The sequence below is a fragment of the Colossoma macropomum genome, unplaced genomic scaffold, assembly GCF_904425465.1.
Source record: "Colossoma macropomum unplaced genomic scaffold, Colossoma_macropomum, whole genome shotgun sequence".
Classification (NCBI taxonomy): Eukaryota; Metazoa; Chordata; class Actinopteri; order Characiformes; family Serrasalmidae; genus Colossoma; species Colossoma macropomum.
This window is the reverse complement of record NW_023494798.1, coordinates 17,819,869-17,840,955: the sequence shown is the minus strand read 5'-3', so window position 1 is coordinate 17,840,955 and position 21,087 is coordinate 17,819,869. Positions and strand designations below refer to the sequence as shown.

The 21,087-nt window shown below is 39.3% G+C and overlaps 2 protein-coding genes across 2 annotated transcripts in view; one reads left to right on the top strand and one right to left on the bottom strand.

The window, feature by feature from the left end:
* The window catches only part of mical3a (microtubule associated monooxygenase, calponin and LIM domain containing 3a), a 119,802-nt gene extending 110,450 nt beyond the window's left edge, over window positions 1-9,352 (bottom strand). Inside the window, exon 1 of the mRNA XM_036584951.1 lies at window positions 9,139-9,352. The gene's annotated coding sequence lies outside the window, so the exon portion shown is untranslated. The remainder of the gene's footprint in view (window positions 1-9,138) is intronic.
* A 4,206-nt stretch (window positions 9,353-13,558) lies between these two features.
* On the top strand, window positions 13,559-21,087 carry utp4 (UTP4 small subunit processome component). Its single transcript, XM_036585127.1, has 16 exons — window positions 13,559-13,658; window positions 14,139-14,314; window positions 14,865-15,053; window positions 15,269-15,443; window positions 15,716-15,927; window positions 17,645-17,816; window positions 17,948-18,039; window positions 18,132-18,228; window positions 18,324-18,388; window positions 18,547-18,669; window positions 18,843-18,999; window positions 19,124-19,230; window positions 19,928-20,023; window positions 20,169-20,354; window positions 20,525-20,635; window positions 20,816-21,087. The coding sequence occupies exons 2-16, from the start codon at window positions 14,156-14,158 to the stop codon at window positions 20,930-20,932; spliced, it is 2,058 nt and encodes a 685-aa protein (XP_036441020.1). The 5' UTR covers window positions 13,559-13,658; window positions 14,139-14,155; the 3' UTR covers window positions 20,933-21,087.

Sequence of the window (21,087 nt, the reverse complement as noted above, 5' to 3'; positions counted from 1 at the left end):
ACTTACTGTCCACTCTATTAGACACTCCTACCTTCTCGGTCCACCTTGTAGATGTGAAGTCAGAGACGATAGCTCATCTGCTGCTGCACAGTTTGTGTTGGTCATCCTCTAGTCCTTCATCAGTGGTCACAGAACTGGACGCTGTAGGCTGGATATTTTTGGTTGGTGGACTATTCTCAGTCCAGCAGTGACATTGAGGTGTTTAAAAACTCCAGCAGCACTGCTGTGTCTGATCCACTCTGACCAGCACAAAACACACTAACACACCACCACCACGTCAGTGTTACTGCAGTGCTGAGAATAATCCACCACCCAAATAATACCTGCTCTGTACCCTTGCTACAGCTTATACATGAGTCTAATGCTTAGAAAGCTAGCCAGACGGCACTGTATAAGGAAAGCTATGCATGTGTTCAACTGTAAGTGAAAGTGATTAGTTAGCATGATAAACGATTATAGCTGACTTATTTTTGATAGTTACTCATCTTACCACTGCACAGCCTACTTTATAATGTAGCTCTTATAATGTAGGAGAGTAGTACTGCTGAAAGGACAGAGCGCACATTCACTCACCCGTTTGCTCCACAGATCACAAAAATATGCGCTTTTTTCAATGCAGCATCAGACACTTATGACCGATTGGTAACTACCCTGAAGGCAGATTTTTATAAAGTATAATTGATGCTTTATCGATGATGGATGACTGATGATTTTTCACTATCTCACTTTCCATAACTGGGGTAGTCAGAAGGGTGGCCATGCTTCTTGCCATCTCTGGCCACCCCTTGGCTACGCCTCTGTAAACAGTATGCTGTTTCGAATACAGCAAAAAGAAGCAAACCTCGGACGCCAAACTGTCTTGGCTGATCGGCTATGTTTGCGGTAAGAGATAAAACTGTACAAATTGGAATTTTTCCCCAACCATCGCTTTAAAACAACCCTTTTTGTGCATATTCAGTCTTGTTCAAAGTAATGCAATACAGGATAAAGGAAAGGAGTAGAGAGCTTAATTCTAAATGAGGAAGGAAGGTGACAGACAGCACCTACACACTCTGAGTCACAGACTATCAGCACTTCATCCTGCTTGGATGCACAGCTGGAATCCTCCATCCCCCTCTCTTCTGATACTTCTCCTACCTCCCTCTGCCTCTACAATGGCCTCACCTGCTCTGGATACAAGGACAGAGACTGCTCAGCTTTAGCAGCCCCAGTATCTGAGAGATAGAGGACAGAGAGGGGGAGTGTGTATGAGGGAGGACTTCTGTTTACCTCTTGGGGTTGTTCACCCATCCCTACATTTCTCAGCAGCCGCACCATTGCACATGAGTACACATGCACACACATGTAGAAACAAGCACAGAGTGTATACACATGGAATATGATTTCATGTTATATGATGGGCAGGAGCAATGACAGCTGGAGGACAAGCCTATATATATATATATATATATATATATATATATATATATATATATATATATATATATATATATATGTACACACACACACACACACTTTCATAGCCGCTTATCCTTCTGGGTCACCGGGGGAGCTGGAGCTGGATCCCAGTGGTCATCGGGCAGAAGGCAGGAAACACCCTGGACAGGTCACCAGTCCATCACAGGGCAGATACACAGACATACACATGCACACACACACTCACACCTAGGGGCAATTTAGCATGTTCAGTTGGCCTGACTGCATGTCTTCAGACTGTGGGACGAAACCAGAGTACCCAGAGGAAACCCACGCAGACACAGGGAGAACATGCAAACTCCACACAGAAAGGACCCCCGTCACCCGGCCGGGAATCGAACCCAGGCCCTTTTTGCTGTGAGGTACCCATATTCAAAAAGCTTCTTAGAGTGGGAGTGCTATTTTAGGATCAGATTAATGTCTTATTTACAAAGATGATACTGACTGGAACAGATCCTAAATCAGCACTCCCAATATGAGAGGCTTTGTGAAGACAGGACCAGATCTTTTATAATGTTTAGTTGTTGCAGATGTTGTGAGAAACTATTAGAGTCTAGAATAATGCTAACTTCTGCTTGGATCCCTATGTGGCTGTAGTAGTTTGTTAGCGCTAAGCTGACAGTGATCTTTGTTACATGAACAATCTGATTTGTTCTGAGTGCCCAGCGTCTTTCTCCAAAGAATTCAGATGAAAAAGAAAAAATGAAACACATAAGCATGACGTTACGGTGGCATGGTTTGTCAAGCCTGAATTTGGCTGTTTTTATAGAGGACAGTATATTAAACAGTATCATAAACTGCTACTAGACACAGTTTGAAGCAAGTGTATGAAGATTTTGGCATGCAGTTTCCACAATGCTAACTGTTGTCATATAAGCTTCCATTACTTGTTTGCTGTATTAGCCTCATAGCTCCGGAGTAAAACTACAGAACCATGCTTCAGGCACGAAACATGCAGTAGATCAGCAAAGACATGGGATAAGGGGAAAATTGCGTAAGTTTGTTTTTTTGCCAAAAACCTATCACTTTAATTGAGTTCTCCTTTGAATGGCTGGTCACTGAGGCTAACCCTGTTGAGATGGAATTCTCCTTTTCACTTGGCACAATGAAAGAGACTGAGAGGAAGGGAGGGAGGGAGAAAGAGAGGGAGGGAGAGACGGTGAAAGGAGGAGAGAGAGAGAACCTGGAGCACTTAGAACTAGCTCAAGTTTAAACAGCCGACACTACAGCACTGGAGAGTCATTTTACACAGGCTTAAAAGCACAGGCATTTAGTATCTAATGACCCACACACTTCCAGCCATGCCAATTCACTCAGGGTGGGCTCTGTCAGCTTTGTGCAGCCCAGGCCAGGGGTTTGCTGGCCCTGTCCCGGACGTGCCCTTGGCTGAGAAACTGCACCCTGTTTAAGCATGTTAAAGGTAGAGGGAAAGCATGCACCTGGCCCAGACTCGCTGTGGCTATCCAATACTCCACTGATTCCTCCACACTAAGAGAAACATAAGTTCACCATGCTGTGTGGTGGGGGAACAAAAGAGACAGAGTGTGAGAGAAAGAGAGAGGGACTGGAAGAGGGAGAGATAGAGGGAGAGACACAGCACTTTGCACACTTGAGCAGTGCTTGCTTTGTGCTCTGCAGCTTGACAGACAGCGTAACACTGCGTAACCCCTGTAATCTCTCTCTCCCTCTGTGTTGGGCCTGAGCCAAGACTGCGGATTAAGGGAGAAAAAAGCAGAGTCAGGTAGACAGAGAGAGAGCTGAGAGAAGGACAGATCTCCTCTCAAGCTCATCACTTTCACACAAATCCAGGCACACAACGCATGCTTTCAAAACCCTGGCCTAGGTTCTGTAGACATTTCAGATGTCACCATATAAGCTACACTGAAGCAATAGTTTAGCCAAAAATAAATAAATAAATTTAAAAAATCTAATTTACAGTCTCCCATTCTCACAGGAGGTAAAAATAAAAAGTGATCTCAATAATATTTCTGTAGTTACGCATAGACAATGTTGAGATCAGATGGAAAGTCTTTTTCTTAAGTCTCCTGCTGCTCAGATATTTCTCCCGAGCAAAAGACATCAGTGACCTCACACTTCCTCTGGAGATTTAGTAGCGATCTCAATAAAGTCACACATTTTGGTCTGATTTGTGAAGATATTAACGCTCATGTTTATCTGCAGCTAAACCCTCAACTCTCATTTGTTTCTCTTGTATCTCTTGAGCCACCAAAGATTTATGAAATAAAATTTTCCTCCGAATTCATCCAAATGTAGCCAATCAGCCAAAAATATATGGTGTCTGAAATTTGCTCTAGTTTTGCACAGGGGTAACAACGCTAACAAAGCTCACAAGTAATAAAGTTATACTGTGTGTCTAAACTTCCATTATTTGGAAGCTTCATTAACTTCGTCACTCTAGTGCAAAACCAAAAGAAGCCAACTTTGGACACCAAATCTTTGTTTATCTGCAACTAAACTCTCAGCTCTCATTTATCTCATGTATCTCATAATCATTGTCTCTTGAGCCACCTAAAAGCAATATTTGAGCAATACATTGTTTCTATAAGTTAACTTAAATGTAGCCAACCAGCCAAAAACTTATTTGGTGTCTGAAGTTTGCTTCTTTGGTTTTGCACTGGAGCTATGAGGCTAATGTCGTTACCAAGTAATGGAAGTTCAGGTGCATGCTATATGCAATGCTATTTAGTGGGGTGTAGCTTTCATTACTTGCTAGCTAAACTAGCCTCATAATTGTAGTACAAAACTAAGGGAAAAAAAACTTTTTATTGATAACTACATCATAAGCAATCTATTTGAGTTTGTGCTACTAAACAGCTGGACACAGTTTGAGGGAAATATGTGAATTAGACATGCAGTTTGCACAATGCTAACTTCATCACTTATTAGCTTCATTAACATTGTAGCCCCAGTTTAAAACTAAAGAAGAAAATTTCAGACACAAAATATATATGGCTCGATCATCTATATTTGGGTGTAAGGAGAAAACTGTGTCAGTTATTTTTGTGAGCTTTCATTGAAGCAGATGGATTTATTTTGGCTAGAAGCAAAGTGTTAACGTTTGAGCTGATTCAAATGATTCTCACAGATGTTGTCCTTTCTCTCCGATTTGTTCTGTGAAGTTTCAAGAAAGGCAGTCCTGCTGCAGCATGACAACACACCAAAACAAAACAAACCGCTCCTGACCCCGCGTGGTTGTGAAAAGGGTTGCGCAATGTTTTGAATGTCCTATTCTTGAGCCTGTCACTTACAATTTAAAACAATGTGCTTCCATAGGGTAGGAATGCAATCCAGCTTTGGTCAGCTAAAGGGGCCTCCTCTCCATATTACACTGAAATCCTAGGCTTAACTCCAAGTCTGACTTTAACCTAGATTTGTATCCCTAAGCCAGTACAGCCACTGCAATTCAAGTCAAGTATTACATAATCCTGTGCACCATATGTATATGACTCTTCACTGAGGATTAATGCCATATGGTGACACATCCCTGTTGGCGTTTGCTATTTTTAGGCTAAGCATTTCTGAAGTGGCTCATCTATACAGAGTTCATGCCAACATGGAAGATCCATTATTAAAAAAAGAGCCCTGGTGGTTGCATAAACAGTGTGTTTTCTCCAAGCATACTGCTTTAGCTTTGGACAAACAAGATTCAGCTGCTGAGTTCTCCTGGCACAGATGTGGCTAAATTCACTCACTGCAGACAAAAGCTGCCTCAGAATAGTGCGTGTGGGCCATGCAACGTCCAGTGGCACCATACACGGCTCCTCAGACAAAAGAGTGGCCTAGCGGAATGCTCAGTGGCCTCGGGGCTGTGGGGAAGGCAGCCACAGAGCTGGAAGACGCAGGGTAATTGGGGGGTTTGAGAAGAAGCAGAAGAAAGACAGGGGCAAGACAGTAAATCTGTCTGGTGGATAAGAATATGAAGCTGAAATGTGAATCGTCCACGTCAGCAGGCTGTGGGGAAGCAGGCGGAAAGCATCAGGCCCTGTCTGAGCTACTGTAGAACATAACTCAGCATAATGCATTAAGCAATGATTCAGGGTGGCCTGAAGGGCTCAACTAACTGAAGCATTTTTAAATAATTACTCCAATTCAGTAAGTCTGAAAGCATGCCCTTAAGCCATCATACCACATCTCTCATTAAAGCACACGTATTTGTAAAATGTCAGGACTAAAAGGATAATGACTCAGTTTCAGGTTCTGTTTCAGCACAATTCCCTTTTTTAATGCACCAACACAACAATAAATCAAGGTCAGCTGTTAAGGTCACGGAGCATGAAAGCATATGCTGCTCCACGTCACATAACCAGTGACAATGCTATGTAAACATGCTCCTCCCCCGCACCCCTATTGAGGCCATATGGTGCTCTGTTTTAGGAAACACATAGACAATTAGGAACAATGATAAAGTCATCATGGGAACAGGAGATTATCAGGATATGCATGTCTGAGAGGCTCTTGGGGGACATCCTATCTAGGCCTATTTGTTAAAATGCATATCACTTATTATTGAGCATTATAGCAAATATTATTACATTATCCTTGTCTGTCATCAGGCTCCCAAATATAATTACTGCAATTATATACAGAGTAAGATTATACATAATATTGTTATATTAGCATATTTTTTATTTATTCACTCTAACTTAAATTGACTAAAATGGTAGCCTTAAAATCATTTTTAAATCAGAATAATCCCCCTGACACACACATACTGACTTGTACAAAAGTCAAAGACCACCTTGTCATTTATTTAATTTCCAGCCATTCAGTTATTCATTTTATACAACATGTTTCTGAGGAAACAGATATTAAGTAACACAATATTAAGTAAAAAAATGTAATAGACATAGAGAAAACAGGAACTGGTAGACCGCCAAAACTGTCACCATCAGATAAACAGGACTTTAAGCTTTCATGAGAGACAAATCAAGCCCCACTCTTGCTTCAGATCTGAAAATATCCATCCTTCCACTGTGAGAAGACAACTCAACACTATGGGTCTGAAAGGATGGGTAGCGGTCAAATAGCTGTTACTAGCAAAAGGAAATACATAACAAAGAGAACATTTTCAGATCAATCAAAGAAGCCACTGGTATTGTCAGAACAATGGACTGACCACCCTAGAGTCCAGTCGTCAACATCACTGATTTTATTTGGGATTACTTGGATTGTGAGAAGCTGAACCAACCAATATCTAAGAAGTGTGGAGAAATATCCCTGCAGATTTCTTTGAAAAACTGAAAGGAAGTGTTGTGAAAAGAATAGAAGCTGTAACAAAGCAAAGTGTGGGCACACTAAACGCGCACAAATAAACAATAAAGACACCTGATACTAGACCGGACAACAAGACAGTATATGCAATTGGGCATCATATATATGTATATATACACATGCATTTATATGCATGCATTGGCAACTGTTTTGATTGGAAATTAAATGAAGGCTGGTCTCTGACTTTTGCACAGTACTGTATACACTCACATGCATATTTCATACATACTTCTAGCCAAACATACAGCTGAGACCTTCATACAGTCCAAAACCTCAGAGCATTAAATAGTACAATGCATTTCTACTTGTGTATGCATGCTTCTGCTGTTCTATTGAGTGGTACAATTGCAGTCCTCACCTCACCTCATGATTTACTGCTACTGACTCTGTGCCATAAATTCAACTTCATTCTCCCTCCCAAACAAACAAAGAACTCAAAACACTCGCTTGACAAACGCTTCACTTTAGCCAAATGTATGCCATGCGTCACAGATGACTTTATATGCATGTTACGCAATGTTGTGGTCATGATTATACTAGACCACAGTGGCTTTATTCCCAGGGTCTTATGAGGCAGCTGTCACACGAATAAAGCCAAAGCACTGTCTCTCTGCTAATGTTAGTGCTAGGCAGGCCCCAGACAGCTGAGGGTCAGGGTTACAGCTCTGGCATACCCATAGAAGAGACCTGAACAGAAGGTCAGATTCAATCAACCAGCACAAGTAAACACTGTGAAGTCCATAAACAGTAGCTGTGTAGATCCATCCTTTACAAACCAGTGTTTAAAGTGGAATTTCGTCGAGTTTTCAAAATTTCTGCATAATTCAGTCATTAAGATGTAAACAAAGTCATTCAGAGAGGGTTGATGTGAAAAGGTTCATTGTAGAGAAATATACAGTACATCATTTTCTTTACAGTGGTGATGATAGAAACAAGGAGTCGCCATATCTACAACACAAATATAGGCATTGTACTTTCTATCCGCAACCACCAGTGAACCTACTTGTGCCTTCTGAGTTTTTATAAGTAATGCTGATGATGGTAAAATAGTTATACATCTGAAAAAAAAATGTTTTGGGTGACAATCCAGCACAACTTGCATTAAACCACTATGAATGACTGTTTACATCTTAACCATTTAATTTTGCAGACATTTTGAAAAATTGATGGAATGTTCTGAAATGTATAAAATGATTCTAATCTAAAACTTCAATGCAACAGATTTCAAATAATTAGTAGGAAGACAGGAAGCTGTAAATGCAAGACTAATAATAATAATAATAATCATCATCATCATAATAATAATCAAATTTTTAATGTGTCTGAGAATTAGATAATCCTGAAATGGCTGAGAAGCTGTATAGCATCAAAAATAAAGATTTCATAAAATGAATATCCAGAAATGCCTCAAATTTTAAAATAGATTGTCATATTTTGAGGCAGATAAATGTATAATCCATTAAACATAATCATTAAACAAAATACGTTCATTCAATACATTTGAAATTTTAATGAAACATTAACACCTTTTGGCTTTTAGTTTATAATATTAAATTGGCACTGTATGTTATTGTATATAAAATAACAAAATTATGACTATGAACCTTTTGAATGAGAATATTACTGATAAGGAAAGCCCTGAAGGTCTTTTAGAGAAGTAAGAAGCACTGTAACAGTCCTATTTCATCCTGCCTAAATCATTTTTTGAGTACGATTCATTTATATTCATCACTCCTTCATCACATGAGCAACCACAACTACAGCACTCCCACTCTACGCACAATTAGTGTGGGCCTGCACAATATCCCACTGTGCTCTGAGAGACAGACCACAGGGGGAATATTTCTATAGCTGCTGCAGCGACTGGGATGGTGATACAGTGTCTACTATTGTGAGGACAGAGTGTTACAGTAACAAGAGCTTACAGTGACCTGGACCAATGCTATTATTCTCAAAGTGACAGCCTTCAGAATGACAACACAGAGTATAATAAACAGTCATTTAGGGCTTACTTGATCATAAACTACTCAATGAATCAGCAGTGGTTAGTCAGCAACTTGCATGACGATAAGGCCCATTTTAAATTCCCTCTATTATATTTAAATATATATTTTATTGTTGCAGTCTCTTAAAGCATGGTGTGTTATTCAGTGAAGTCAATACTTTTTTGAAAACTGCAATTACTTGAATAGTCATCAGAACAATGGGTAGATTACTCTATTACAAATATAATCAGCAGTGACAGCCCTACAGTCATTACTCTGATCCACTGCCACGTCAAATCCCCATCAGGCTACAGCATTCAGTCATACAGGTTCACACGAGCATAGGAGCTTCAGCCAGTGAGCAGCTGCACACAGTGAGCCTCACCTTTTCTTTTGGATCCTTCACTTGGTCTCATCTTCTCCAGAGGCTGAACAGCAGGCGGGTGTTGTTTCTCATGGTATACGTGTGTGTATGTGTCAGTGGGTATTGGAGGTGTTAGTGCAGAGCTGCTCTCTCCTCTGTTTTGCTGTGTTGTGTTTGGCTCTGCAATGCGCCGAGCAGTCTCGTGGCTGCAGTCTCTCATTCAGCCCAGAACACACACACACACACACACACACACACACACACACACAAAAATCTGCCTTTCATAACTCCTCCACCCACATCCCTCTCTCTCTCTCTCTCTCTCTCTCTCTCTCTCTCTCAGCACCACGTCACTGCAAACAGGAGAAACTTGACCTAATTATACAGCACACTTAACCTAAGAGGGGGAAAGAGGTGTCTCTCTCTCTTTCTCTTCTGCATCTCTCTCCTCTATCTCTGTGTGTCTCTCTCTCTCTCTCTCTCTCTCTTCTCCTTCTTGGATCTCTTTCCTCCATCTGTGTCTCTATCTTCTCCTTATCTCTTTATTCTCTTTTTAGGTGTGTCTCTCTTCTCCATCCCTCTCTCTCTCCTCCACCTGTCTCTCTCTCTTCTCCATCTGTATCTCTCTTGTCCATCTCTCTCCCCTTCACCTGTCTCTTCTCCATCTGTGTTTCTCTCCTCCATCTATATTTATCTCTCCTCCATCTGTATGTCTTTCTCTCTATTCTCATCTCTCTTCTCCATCTATGTGTCTTCCTCTCTATTCTCCATCTGTCTCTCTCCTTCATCTATGTGTCTTCCACTCTTCTCCATCTGTTTCTCTCCTCCATCTATGTCTCTCTCTTTTCTCCATCTGTCTCTCTCTTCTCTATCAGTGTGTCTCTTATTTCCTTCTCTGCCTCTCTCTCCATCTCTGTACTTCCATTGTGAAAGAAAAAAGCTGAATTGTAGACAATAGCAGGACATAAAGCCTCCTACCTTAGTGTTTATGAGAAAGGTGACGATCAGGGCTGAATTTTGCATGCATGTGTGAAATATACCATTTAGTGCCTTATATTTTTTATGTTATGTAAATGTATTGAAACATTTGTATTGAAATGATAGTTCTGCTGGTTCAGAGCTAGACTGCTGACATCCTGCAGTACACATTGGTCTGTCTGTTACTGTCTTCATAAGATCATTATTATTGTTATTGTTGTGGTGTATATTGTTAAAATTTATGTGGATGTAAATAATAAAAATAGAAAGAAATTGTATTCAATGAATATAAAGTAGATTAATGTTTCAAATGAAAAGAAGCTGAAAAAAGGAATGCAATACTGAAAATCACAGTAAATCAAGATATAGTACTGTGGTACACTAAGAATTCTTAATATATTTAGTACAACAAAACAGAAATGGTCAAGTATTTAAACCACTGGAATCTGTCTAACACACAAAAACATTTTACATCAACAACAGCATGTTGCTCCCAAGGCACACACACACACACACACACACACACACACACACACACACACACACACACACACACACACACACACACAGCCAGCATTTGTTTGTTTTTTTCTTTTAGAATGAATGCAATTGCAATTACAAGGCAAAGTGAGAAAACAACACAAATAATTTACAGCTTACTGCCTGATTCATCATATCATACAAGACTCAGACTAGTGCAATGTACATGAGAGCAAAACAGTATGCTGGACACAGCATAAACATACATATAAACTGCTGAATACTTCATTCTAAACTATACTACACTCACCACTATACATCCCACTCATCCACAACAGTAGCAAATGTACTCTTAAAGGGTTAAATTAAATGAATGGTTGTCTCAAAAATCTTAATTTCACAGTGTTTTGGCTGATCAACTACACTCTTAAAAACAGAGGGTTCATCAAGGATTCCTCAGTAAAGGGAATGGTTCTCTTTAGGTTTTCTATACAGATCCATTGTCTGCTTAAATGGTTCTTTGCATGGTGAAATCATTCTTCAAATTGATGGAGAATGTGTTGTGTATGGTTCTTTATATAACTTGTTAGACAATGGTTCTATATAGCACGACATACAACACATTATCAATCTGAAGAACCATTTTGCCATGCAAAGAACAATTTAAGCATGAAATAGTTCTATATAGAAAATCTAAATAGACCCTAAATAGATTCCCTTTACTGAAGAATCCTTGAACTTTTTACATCTATATAGAAGATCTGAATAGAACCATTCTCTTCACTAAAGAACCCTTGAAGAACAAAACACAAAAACAAAAACACTGGTAAATTGCTGCTGTGGCAAGATTTTGACCAGGATCTGTGTGCTCGTCTGATTTATAAAAACTCCAATGGCAACTCGTCCAGAATGTCTGAGATGCAATAATACATGTATTGAAGGGCTTACTTGTATATTGGAACCTTCTGAGATACCAATATTGCAAAAGTCAATACTGTGATAACAATAACAAACAATACATTGCCCAGTCCTGGAATCTACACAACATTGGTTAAGGTTTCTGATTCTAGACAACTGACTGGCCATGAACTAGACACTGAAATTTTGGTATATTAATGTAAATGCTCCGCAATCAAATCACATGAAGTATCAGTATGCAGATAAAGGTAAGATGAGGGCCAAGCTTTGTCAGCTATCAGACTGTATGCCTACTTTATTCTTGATGCTTGAAGAGCCAGTAGATATGCACTGTGTTTGTTTAGCCTTACTGACTCAGAGATGGCCAGTAGGTCAAAAGCTTACAATAAATGCTGGAGACCTGATCCAGCAAAGAGACTAAAAAGTGAAAATTACTATAAAAGCACCATAATTCATGTAAAGTCAGCTACTGCTCAGTACTCCCAGAGCCACATGAGAGATTCATTAATTACACCTTTTTTTCAAAATTTCTGAATAATACAGCTCCTAAGATGTAAGCAGAGTCACTCAGAGTGGTTTGATGTGAAGTAGTTTATTGTAGATACATTTTCAGACAGAGATTTCTTTACTTTGGTGGTGATAGAAATCAGGGGTTGCCATGTCTACAACACATATAGCCTTTTTATTTACTATCCAAGACCACCAGTGAACCTGCTTATGCGTTCTGAGTTTTATATGTAATGTTAATTATGGTAAAATAGTCATAAATCTGAAAAAAAAGTTTTCTATGGGGACTATTTTGCGTTATGCCCTGCATGTATCCCTCCGCCATGAATGGATTAAAAAACATTTAAAGCCAAAACTATATAACAAAACTATCATAAAACAATGTCAGACTTCGGGCAGCTTATATCTAACCACCTCATGTAATAACTGTCTGTGAGGGAGCTTTTAGAGGTGGATGTCTGGTACCCATCACCACCACTGTGAACAATTCTGACTCGGGAGGTTTCTCTAGAACAGAGCATTTCACACCAAACCTCTCTTTAACCAGTTAATTATGAAGATTTTTCTGTTTAAATCGCTCGAGTTCCAATTGGCTTGTTATTCCTGTGAAACGGACATTAGAAAGAATAACACAGCTATTACGCCCCTTATACTACTGAGTGTGCTAAAAAAGCGCTTCGGGTTTAAAAATGTAATTGTTATTTACTCAAAACGTGTGAACAATAACACAAACATCTCTGTTTGCTTCATACAGTCAGACCGACTCTGCCAGGCCTAGATCAGCAAAACTCAAACTGAGATGACCTGAGATGATATGAGTCATGACTCCCAACAGTTTGAGATAACAGGGCATTTTCAATTGAAATTTTAATCACGAATAAAGTTTAAAATGAAGAAAAAAATGAATGTGTACTCTGATTTACCATTGGTTCACTAGCTCATCCACGATGTGGCCGATGTGTTACTGCCCTCTAGTGGCTACACAACATGACTGGCTGAACAAACATTTAAATAAAAGTACCTAGTAAAAGCACTGGTGCCGTGTTGCACATTACCGCCTGTGTGCCACATATCTCATCCTATGGCTCACCAAACTATTGGAGGCTACAAATAAAGACTTATTTTCAATCAACCCAGTAAAAATCTTAAATTGTTTACTTGTTCTTACTATATATTTTATTGGTTATTAATTTATTATAGTTAAGTTTTTAGATGGTTATTTTTTCTTTCGTTTTTAAATTTAATTTAATTTAATTTTATTTTATTTAATTTTATTTAATTTTTTACTTTTATTTTGAAAGTCTCGCATACATGTTCTTAGGGAAAAAGCTCAAGATCCGGGGCATAAATTACAAATTCAAAGTCATTCCATGTTGAGATAAAGAACTGTTTTTAACAAACAAATAAAAAAAAAGCAAAACTACACTGTACGCATATACTCTTTTGTGAAATAATCCATATGACATTTCTGATAAGAGCTTATAGTCGGTTTTATTATCGGCAATAAAAAACTGAGACTTTTAAGAATGTAACGCTACAGTTTCACTTCCTGGTGTAAAGCTCTCAACGTGGTGCCCACAGCAGTCCAACGTGTGGAGCAGCTCGCGATGAACAGAGGGTTTTATTAAAGACAGTTTCAGATATTCTGACCAGACCAGGTACGTTATCTCCACTTATAACAGCTGTACTCTCATCGTCTTTCGCTCATGTCCAGTTGCTCGTTTTTCCTCTTTTATATGTGCTTTTAGCGCATCAGACGTCTCGCGCAGTGTTTACCTTAAGAAGCTGAACTCCAGCCCGGGTTTCACTGACGGGCACAACTTTGAGTTATTTTATATGTTTTATACTTTCAGAATAAACAAATCATTTATTATATTGGTTAGTCTAGTATTTTGGAACCTTGTTTAACGGAGATGATCAGCTAGACAGACAGCAAACTACAAGCTGAAGTTTCTTTTTCGTCACTTTCTAAATGCTGCCAGATTGTAACTGCTGCACCATTTAAGGTGGAGCGGGACAATTCGAACGAAAAGCTGACTTCAGCCTCGTCAACAAGCGCTGTATGAGAAGTTAACAGATTAACACTGTGGCTCTAACTTTTTGTGACATTCGGTGAAGTCTGTTTCTGCGTCTTTTAGGTCTTTGCTGCTCTACAATGGGGGAGTTTAAGGTGCACCGGGTCCGGTTCTTTGACTACATGCCCTCGGCTATCCGAGCTCTGGCCTTCCAGCCGCAACGGGAGAGGATCGCTGTAGCCCGGACGGACGGTTCTGTGGAGATCTTCAACCGCGCTGACCGCTTCTTTCAAGAAAAGGTCGGTAACACGTGCTGCTAAAGCTTATTCCAACGAGTACGGCATATGACAGGGGTAGCAGTGTGTCTTAATATCTGTAATTTAAGAAAGACTTATCAAAACTAATCATGGAGTTATGAGTCAGTAATACGGTATCATCCCGTACTTTTATCTCTTTCTTATTACTTGATGATTAGTGTTGTGAATGGAGTGATCCATTCACTGACAACATGTAGGTAATATGTGTCTCCTGTAGCTAAATGTTTCTGTCTCCCACTGGATGAATACGGAAACCCATTCCCTCCAGTAAAACAAACCCAAGTAGGTCAGGGCCTCTAATAAGTGACACATTTTTAAGTGGTCATTTTGCTACAAACGACTTAAGAACAATAAACACGTTTGATTTGTAGAAGGACTGGATCTTATTTAGTAGTTATATAAATGTATATTTCACATTTATTGGCCAAGTTCTCTTATCGGTCTGTGTCTAAATAAACAAAATGTGCTGTAGTGTTAAATTTGAGAGTGCACTGTGTGTCATGAGCTAAATGAGATTTGCTTCCGTTTACAGGTGATTCCTGGGCGAGAGCAGGCGGCTACTGAAGCCTTGGCCTGGGTCGGGGACCGTCTCTTTAGTGCAGGCTTAAATGGAGAGATTATTGAGTATGATCTCGACAACAACAAAACAAAATACACACTAGATGCATACGGAGGTCCAATATGGACCATAACTAGCAACATGCAAGGAACTCATTTAGCTGTAAGTATTGTTAATAATCTTTTTATTAAAGCATTTATTTAAAGCATCACAGTATAATATGCATCATAATGTGGGGAACGTTGTCTCTGATAATGGAGATGATCTTGACGCTACGATTATATTTAAGATGCAACACAACTTAATGATGTGTCCTGGTGTGGATTGTTTTTTGCGTTCTAACACGTCATTCTTTTATTTGTATATTTTTTGTTTAGGTTGGGTGTGAAGATGGGACTGTGAAACTGTTTGAAGTGCGTGAAGATAGAATACAGTTTCAAAGAAACCTGTCCAAGCAGAAAGGACGCATCATCTCTCTCTCTTGGCATCCCTCTGGCTCAAAGATTGTTGCGGGAATGATGGATATGATTCATATTTTTGACACTGAAACAGGTAAGTTGAGAGCAATAGCTTTTCCTAGTCATGGTCTGTGTAACGTTTTTGATTGACTGTATGAATTAAATTGGTAGTGGTAGTGATAAAGAGTAAAGAGTGTTCCACATGCTTTATGAGATCTGGGACCCATATTCACAAAGCTTCTCAGAGTAGGAGTCCTGATCCAGGATCTTTTATCTGCCACGAGTTAACGTTGTGTTCAGTACTTCTGCTTCAGCAGTAAGTCTTGTTCTTTATTCTTATATGAATTTCTGATTCTTGCTGCTTAGGTCAGTCAGTGCACAGGCTGCTGGTGGAGCGTGGAATAGGAACATCCCGGAGTCAGGAATGTGTGGTCTGGAGTGTGGTGTACCTCTCAGATGGCACCATCATTAGTGGAGATTCAGCTGGGAAGGTTAAAATGTGGGACAGCCGCACTGGAACACTGATTAAAAGTCATCAGGTCACCAAGTGGGATGTGCTGACATTATCAGTTTCACAGGTGAGAGAACTACTGAATGTGTATGCGTTGATGTTTTGGTTTTGGATTAGCCATATTATTTTATTTTTGCTTGCTAAGGACTTCTAGTTCACAGACTCAAACTGTTGCATCAGAGAGTAGGATCAGTATGTCGATTTGGATTGATCAGTAATCTGAGCTGTACTCTGCACATCACGTAATTCATTTGGCTCCAATTTCAATGATTAGATTAAGGTAGTAAATTAGATAAAAATAAAAAATAGTGTTGGAAAAGGAATACTTTGAAACGAGGAACTGTTTAATTGCTATACTTAGCATGCTTTGCAGATTTTGAATGGATTTAAATAGGGTACTTGGTGGTAACAATTTACTGCTGTCCCATTATGCTGCTGGAGCTTCACAGACCTCAGACTTGTTGATAGGGATGTTCATTTTAACCATTTTTGCTAGTCCAATTTATACAATATCTAACTTGATATTTTTATTTTATGAGCATAAATTCTATCATCAGAGGTGATTGTACCTGATTTAGTGATGTATCTTTTAGTTGGAAGTGATATAACAGAGAATTACTTGACCTACTAAAGCGCTGACTCTTTCAGCTTAAACTAGGGGTGCCCAATCTTAACTACGAAGGGTTTGCTCAGAAAAATAAGCTTATCTAACATTGTTCTTTCCATGGCTTGATTGTTTTTGCTATAGGTTTAATAAACTGAACATTAAAAATAGTTTTTTTTTGTCAAAATAATAACATTTCTAAAGCTTACTGTGAAGTCAGCATATCAGCCCCTCTTATAGTAGCTTTCCCTTACTCTTATTGATAAAGAAGATTTTGGTAAAAGCACGTGAACTTGTTTAGCCTACCTTCAGTTTTCTAGCTTGAGACTGGGCTGTCACTTCTAGCCTTTGCGTACCGAAAAAAGCTTGTGTAGCTGAATGTTTGTTTTTTTTGTTTAATAATGGCTGCAAATAGTATAATTAATGAAAAAGTGTGTAGTGTCTTGTTTATACATTTAAAACATAATATACCTCAAGGAAATACCCTAAGAATGGATCATGTGGAGTGGCAGAGTGTGGCTGTTTCTATGATGTGTGAGCGAGGAGCGAAAAATAGAAAACCTGGAGCAGAGTGCTTGCAGAAACACTGAGTGGGAGTGGAAATGTCTGTCCAAAACCATTTAAACCCTGTTCATGTTTCACAAGGAAAGGCATTCTGTGTGTCGGTGGCTGCAGCACAGCTTTGTGTTTGACAAGCATGACCATGATTGAATGACCACCTTGATTGGCAATCTTGATAGATGATTTTATTTATTGTCTTGAGGTTATTGCTTTATAATCTTAATATTTATGTAACATAATTTTGCTTTTTCTGTTAAAAAAAGTGGTATTATTCAGGTAATTGACTCCAAAGGTTTCAATCAAAAAAGTCCCTAATTGCTCGCAGGTAAAACTTGCAGCCACATCGGCCGTTAAGATGAGTAAGATTGGACACCCCTGACTTACCCTAAACAAATTTGTTCTGTTTATTTGAAAAATGTTGCAGATGTCATGTCTCATTTGATTACCCAAGAAAGTAAAAAAATATAATATGCTGTGCCCTGTTCGTTGGTGAACTGAAATGTGTTGCCCAGATTCTGGTTTTGTGTCAACTATTAAACATTGGAAAATGTGATCCAGTTAATTTAAGGTCAGTTCTTATAATATGTTTTGTTTTTTGTTTTCTGTGTGTGATCCTCAGGATGAGACCAGTCTTGCTGTGGGGACCTCAGAGGGGACTGTGGTACAGTTCCAGTTCCTCTCTATGGTTCTAGGTCAGGAGGACAAAGAGTGGGTCCGAACCAGAACCTTCAAGAACCACACGCATGATGTCCGTGCTGTGCTGGAGATTAACACGGCTATTGTATCAGGGAGTGAGTTCAGTGAATTTCATAAGGTGTAAAATAATAACTGTTGTCTTTTACTTTTTTTTTGTTTGTTTTTTTTTAAACTTGTCTTGATTATATTATGTTTCTAGATTGATTTAGTTGCTCTCACTTCTCAGGTATGGACACACAGTTTGTGGTGAGACCCCTCTTAGACAAAATTGATGAGAGGAGCCAAGCTTCTGCCCTCCGCAAAATACAGTTCCCTCATGTGAGTTCTTGCTCCAGCCCTAAAGCTCATTTGATGTGCACATAAAACTGTGATGTATCTTTTGTGCTAAACACAGTATTTCTACCACACAGCGGAGATTCGTGTCATGTGCAAGGAAGGCTGGCCTGCTGCTGTTCCAGTATCCTGGCCACCTGGAGCTGTGGAGACTTGGGGAAAGTGATGGAAATGGTGAGAGGGAAAAGAGAAAACACCACCCTGAGCATCAAATGAAAAAACTAGTGTAAAGATTTAAGCAATGCTGGCCGAATTTATGATCTTTGCAGGCATCTCTGAAAGTGTTTTAACTGTCAAAAGGAAACCAGAGAAATTACTTCATTTAAAGATAAAGGTAACCTATTTGCCTTAATGTTTAAAATACCTTGAGCACAGATTTTTAAAAATAATTCAAAACTAATAAATATGTAACACTGCATGAATTTTGAATGTGTCATGTGTAGGTGTAAATGTACCTACTGTAATGTTATGGGCCTTTGATTTGGACGCTAGGGTGAAGAGCACATTTGCTGCAGTGCGGTGTCACCGTGTGGAGAGTGGATTGCATACTCCACAGTGGCCAGTTTTCGACTGTATAGACTACACTGTGATAACAACAATGTCAGCATCACCAAGGTAGGTTTCTCTATTAATAACAAGTACATGTGCATATAGTCATCATGTTGTCATATCTCTGCAGTATGGACAAGACAAACAACTGCTTTTGCTTGCTGACAGTGTTGTCCATAATGTTAAATCAGGGCACTACAAGTTAAGAAACTTTAATAAACTTTTTTTTTTTTGTGTAGGTGTCCAAGCTTCCAAAGGTTCTCAGCTCAGCCAATCAGATTTGCTTTTCTTCAGACTCCTCCCAGTTGTTTGTGGCATCCACTGGTTCATCAGTACATGTGGTAGTTCTGAACCAGTCTGGGTGCAAGTTTGTTTGCACACTCAAGCCTAAGTCAGGTGAGAGATTTTAGCCACAGTGAAATTATAGGCATGTTTTATAGTAATGTGAGGGCATGTCTATTTTTAAAGTATATCTCTGTAACGGCAGAGTTGATCTTTTTCTTGCTGTCATCTTCTCAAGGATCTGGTCAGGCCATTAATCTGTTAGCAGCCAGCGAGGATGGAAAATGGCTGGCCTCAGCAAACAGTGACCATGAGGTTCAAGTCTACAACCTGAAAAAAATGAAGGTAATCTTTTAACACCAGAGTGCTTAGCTGTCCTGTTATCTTCAAATTTATTAACATAGTTTATCCTTGGGGTCAATTTGACCCTGCAGTTTAAACCTTTGGGTAATATCAAAGTCTTGTGAAAACTGTTTTCCCCTCCCCCATGTCGGGAGAACTGTCAGTGGTCATCACAAATGTTGATAAGAAATATCAACATTTGACGTTTGATTTGGTTGATATGTAGGTCACTATAACAGGCTATTTTATTATCTTCAGAAAACTTCCCATCTGCTTTAGGGCCCTAACATAACATAATCATACTTGTAGTAGTGTATGGTTATGTTTAGGCCCTAAAGCAGAGGGAAGTTTTCCCTGTTATAGTGACCTCAGTATCAACCAAAACAAACGTCTGTAAAATGTTGATATTTCTGATATGTTATACAGCTAAACCAGACTGGGGTCTAACTGACCCAAAAGAACACAGATGGTACAAAATGTGTACAGTACATTAAAAACATCATTATGTTAATTTTATGTTTACCCAGTTGCCCCTTTAGATTAGCAAAAGTCAGTAAATACAAAAATGATGTCATTTATTTAGAGACGTTAAACATTGAATGGGGTCAAACTGACCCCACTGATAATAGGAGGGTTAAGCTTGAAAACAACTGAGTAGGAAATGATATGCACTGAATCATGTTCAATTTTTGTGTTTCAGCCCCATTGCACTCTGCCTGTTTACAGCTCTGGAGTCAGTGCCATGGCCATCCACCCAACCACAAACAACCTGTTCATGGTGCATGCAGATCAGCAGGTACTTGCCAATTGCAGTTTCTCTCTAAATACAGGATGCATCCATAAAGTCTAATACGCCATATCTACTCACTAAACGATAGTCATTTCAGTTCAGACAGTGTATCAGCTATGCAGAGTCTCATGTTTGTATGTTTTTCTTTAAGCTTATTGAGTACTCTATAGAGAAGAAGCAGTACACTGACTGGAGCCGGCAGGTGCAGAGGCATGGCCTTCATTCTCTGTGGTTGGAGAGGGACACGCCGGTCACTAATGTTACCTTCAATCCCAAAAACCCTGCCCACATTATTCTTCATGACACATACATGTTCTGCATCATTGACCAGACCCTGGTAAGAAAACTCTACAACTGCTCTTGTTTATATCTTATAATAAGAGGAACTGAAAGAAATTGCTGTTTCAGTAGCATCAAGCAGTTGTTAGTGGGTGTGATGCACTGTTTTTAATTGGGTTCTTCTCTAGATGTTTTCAAATAAATATATATATATTTTTTTCTTTTCAGCCTCTCCCTGATCAGGGAAGTCAGTTCTACAATCAGCTGACCCTGAGAAGCATGCCAGAGAAGGAAAGGAAAAAACACAGCCATGCTTTCAAAATGTGCAAGATCTTTAAGGTAGGTGCTCTGTATCCATATTAGAGATGTTCTGTTAAAATTTAGACATCAAAACAGTTCTCAGAGGGAGGAAACTCCTCAGTCTTAATGGCTTTATTGTCATTTTCCATTTTTTGATGGCAGATGTTCCTTATGGACTTACTGTAGTTGCTATGTGTAAATACCTTCTCACTCCTGCAGGGGCTGCTGTTTGTGGAGCTGATGGAGGATCAGTCACTGGTGGTGGTGGAGCGCCCTCTGATGGACATTACTGCTCAACTGCCAGCGCCAGTTAGACAGAAGAAGTTTGCCACATAAGTGTGTGTGTGTGTGTGTGTGTGTGTGTATGTTTGTATGTATGTATGTATGTGAGTGTGTTTGAGTGAGAGAGACCCATTGTGAACCTACTTCTCCCAATGCTTTGTAATAACTGTTTGATACAGCAATAAACAGAATATTTACTGTAAAATTCA

Coding starts and splice junctions, on each gene's coding strand:
- utp4 (XM_036585127.1), top strand. CDS start 14,156: ATGGGGGAGTTTAAGGTGCACCGGGTCCGGTTCTTTGACTACATGCCC. Junction 20,355..20,524: donor GCATCATTGACCAGACCCTG/GTAAGAAAACTC, acceptor TTTTCTTTTCAG/CCTCTCCCTGATCAGGGAAG. Junction 20,636..20,815: donor AAATGTGCAAGATCTTTAAG/GTAGGTGCTCTG, acceptor TCACTCCTGCAG/GGGCTGCTGTTTGTGGAGCT.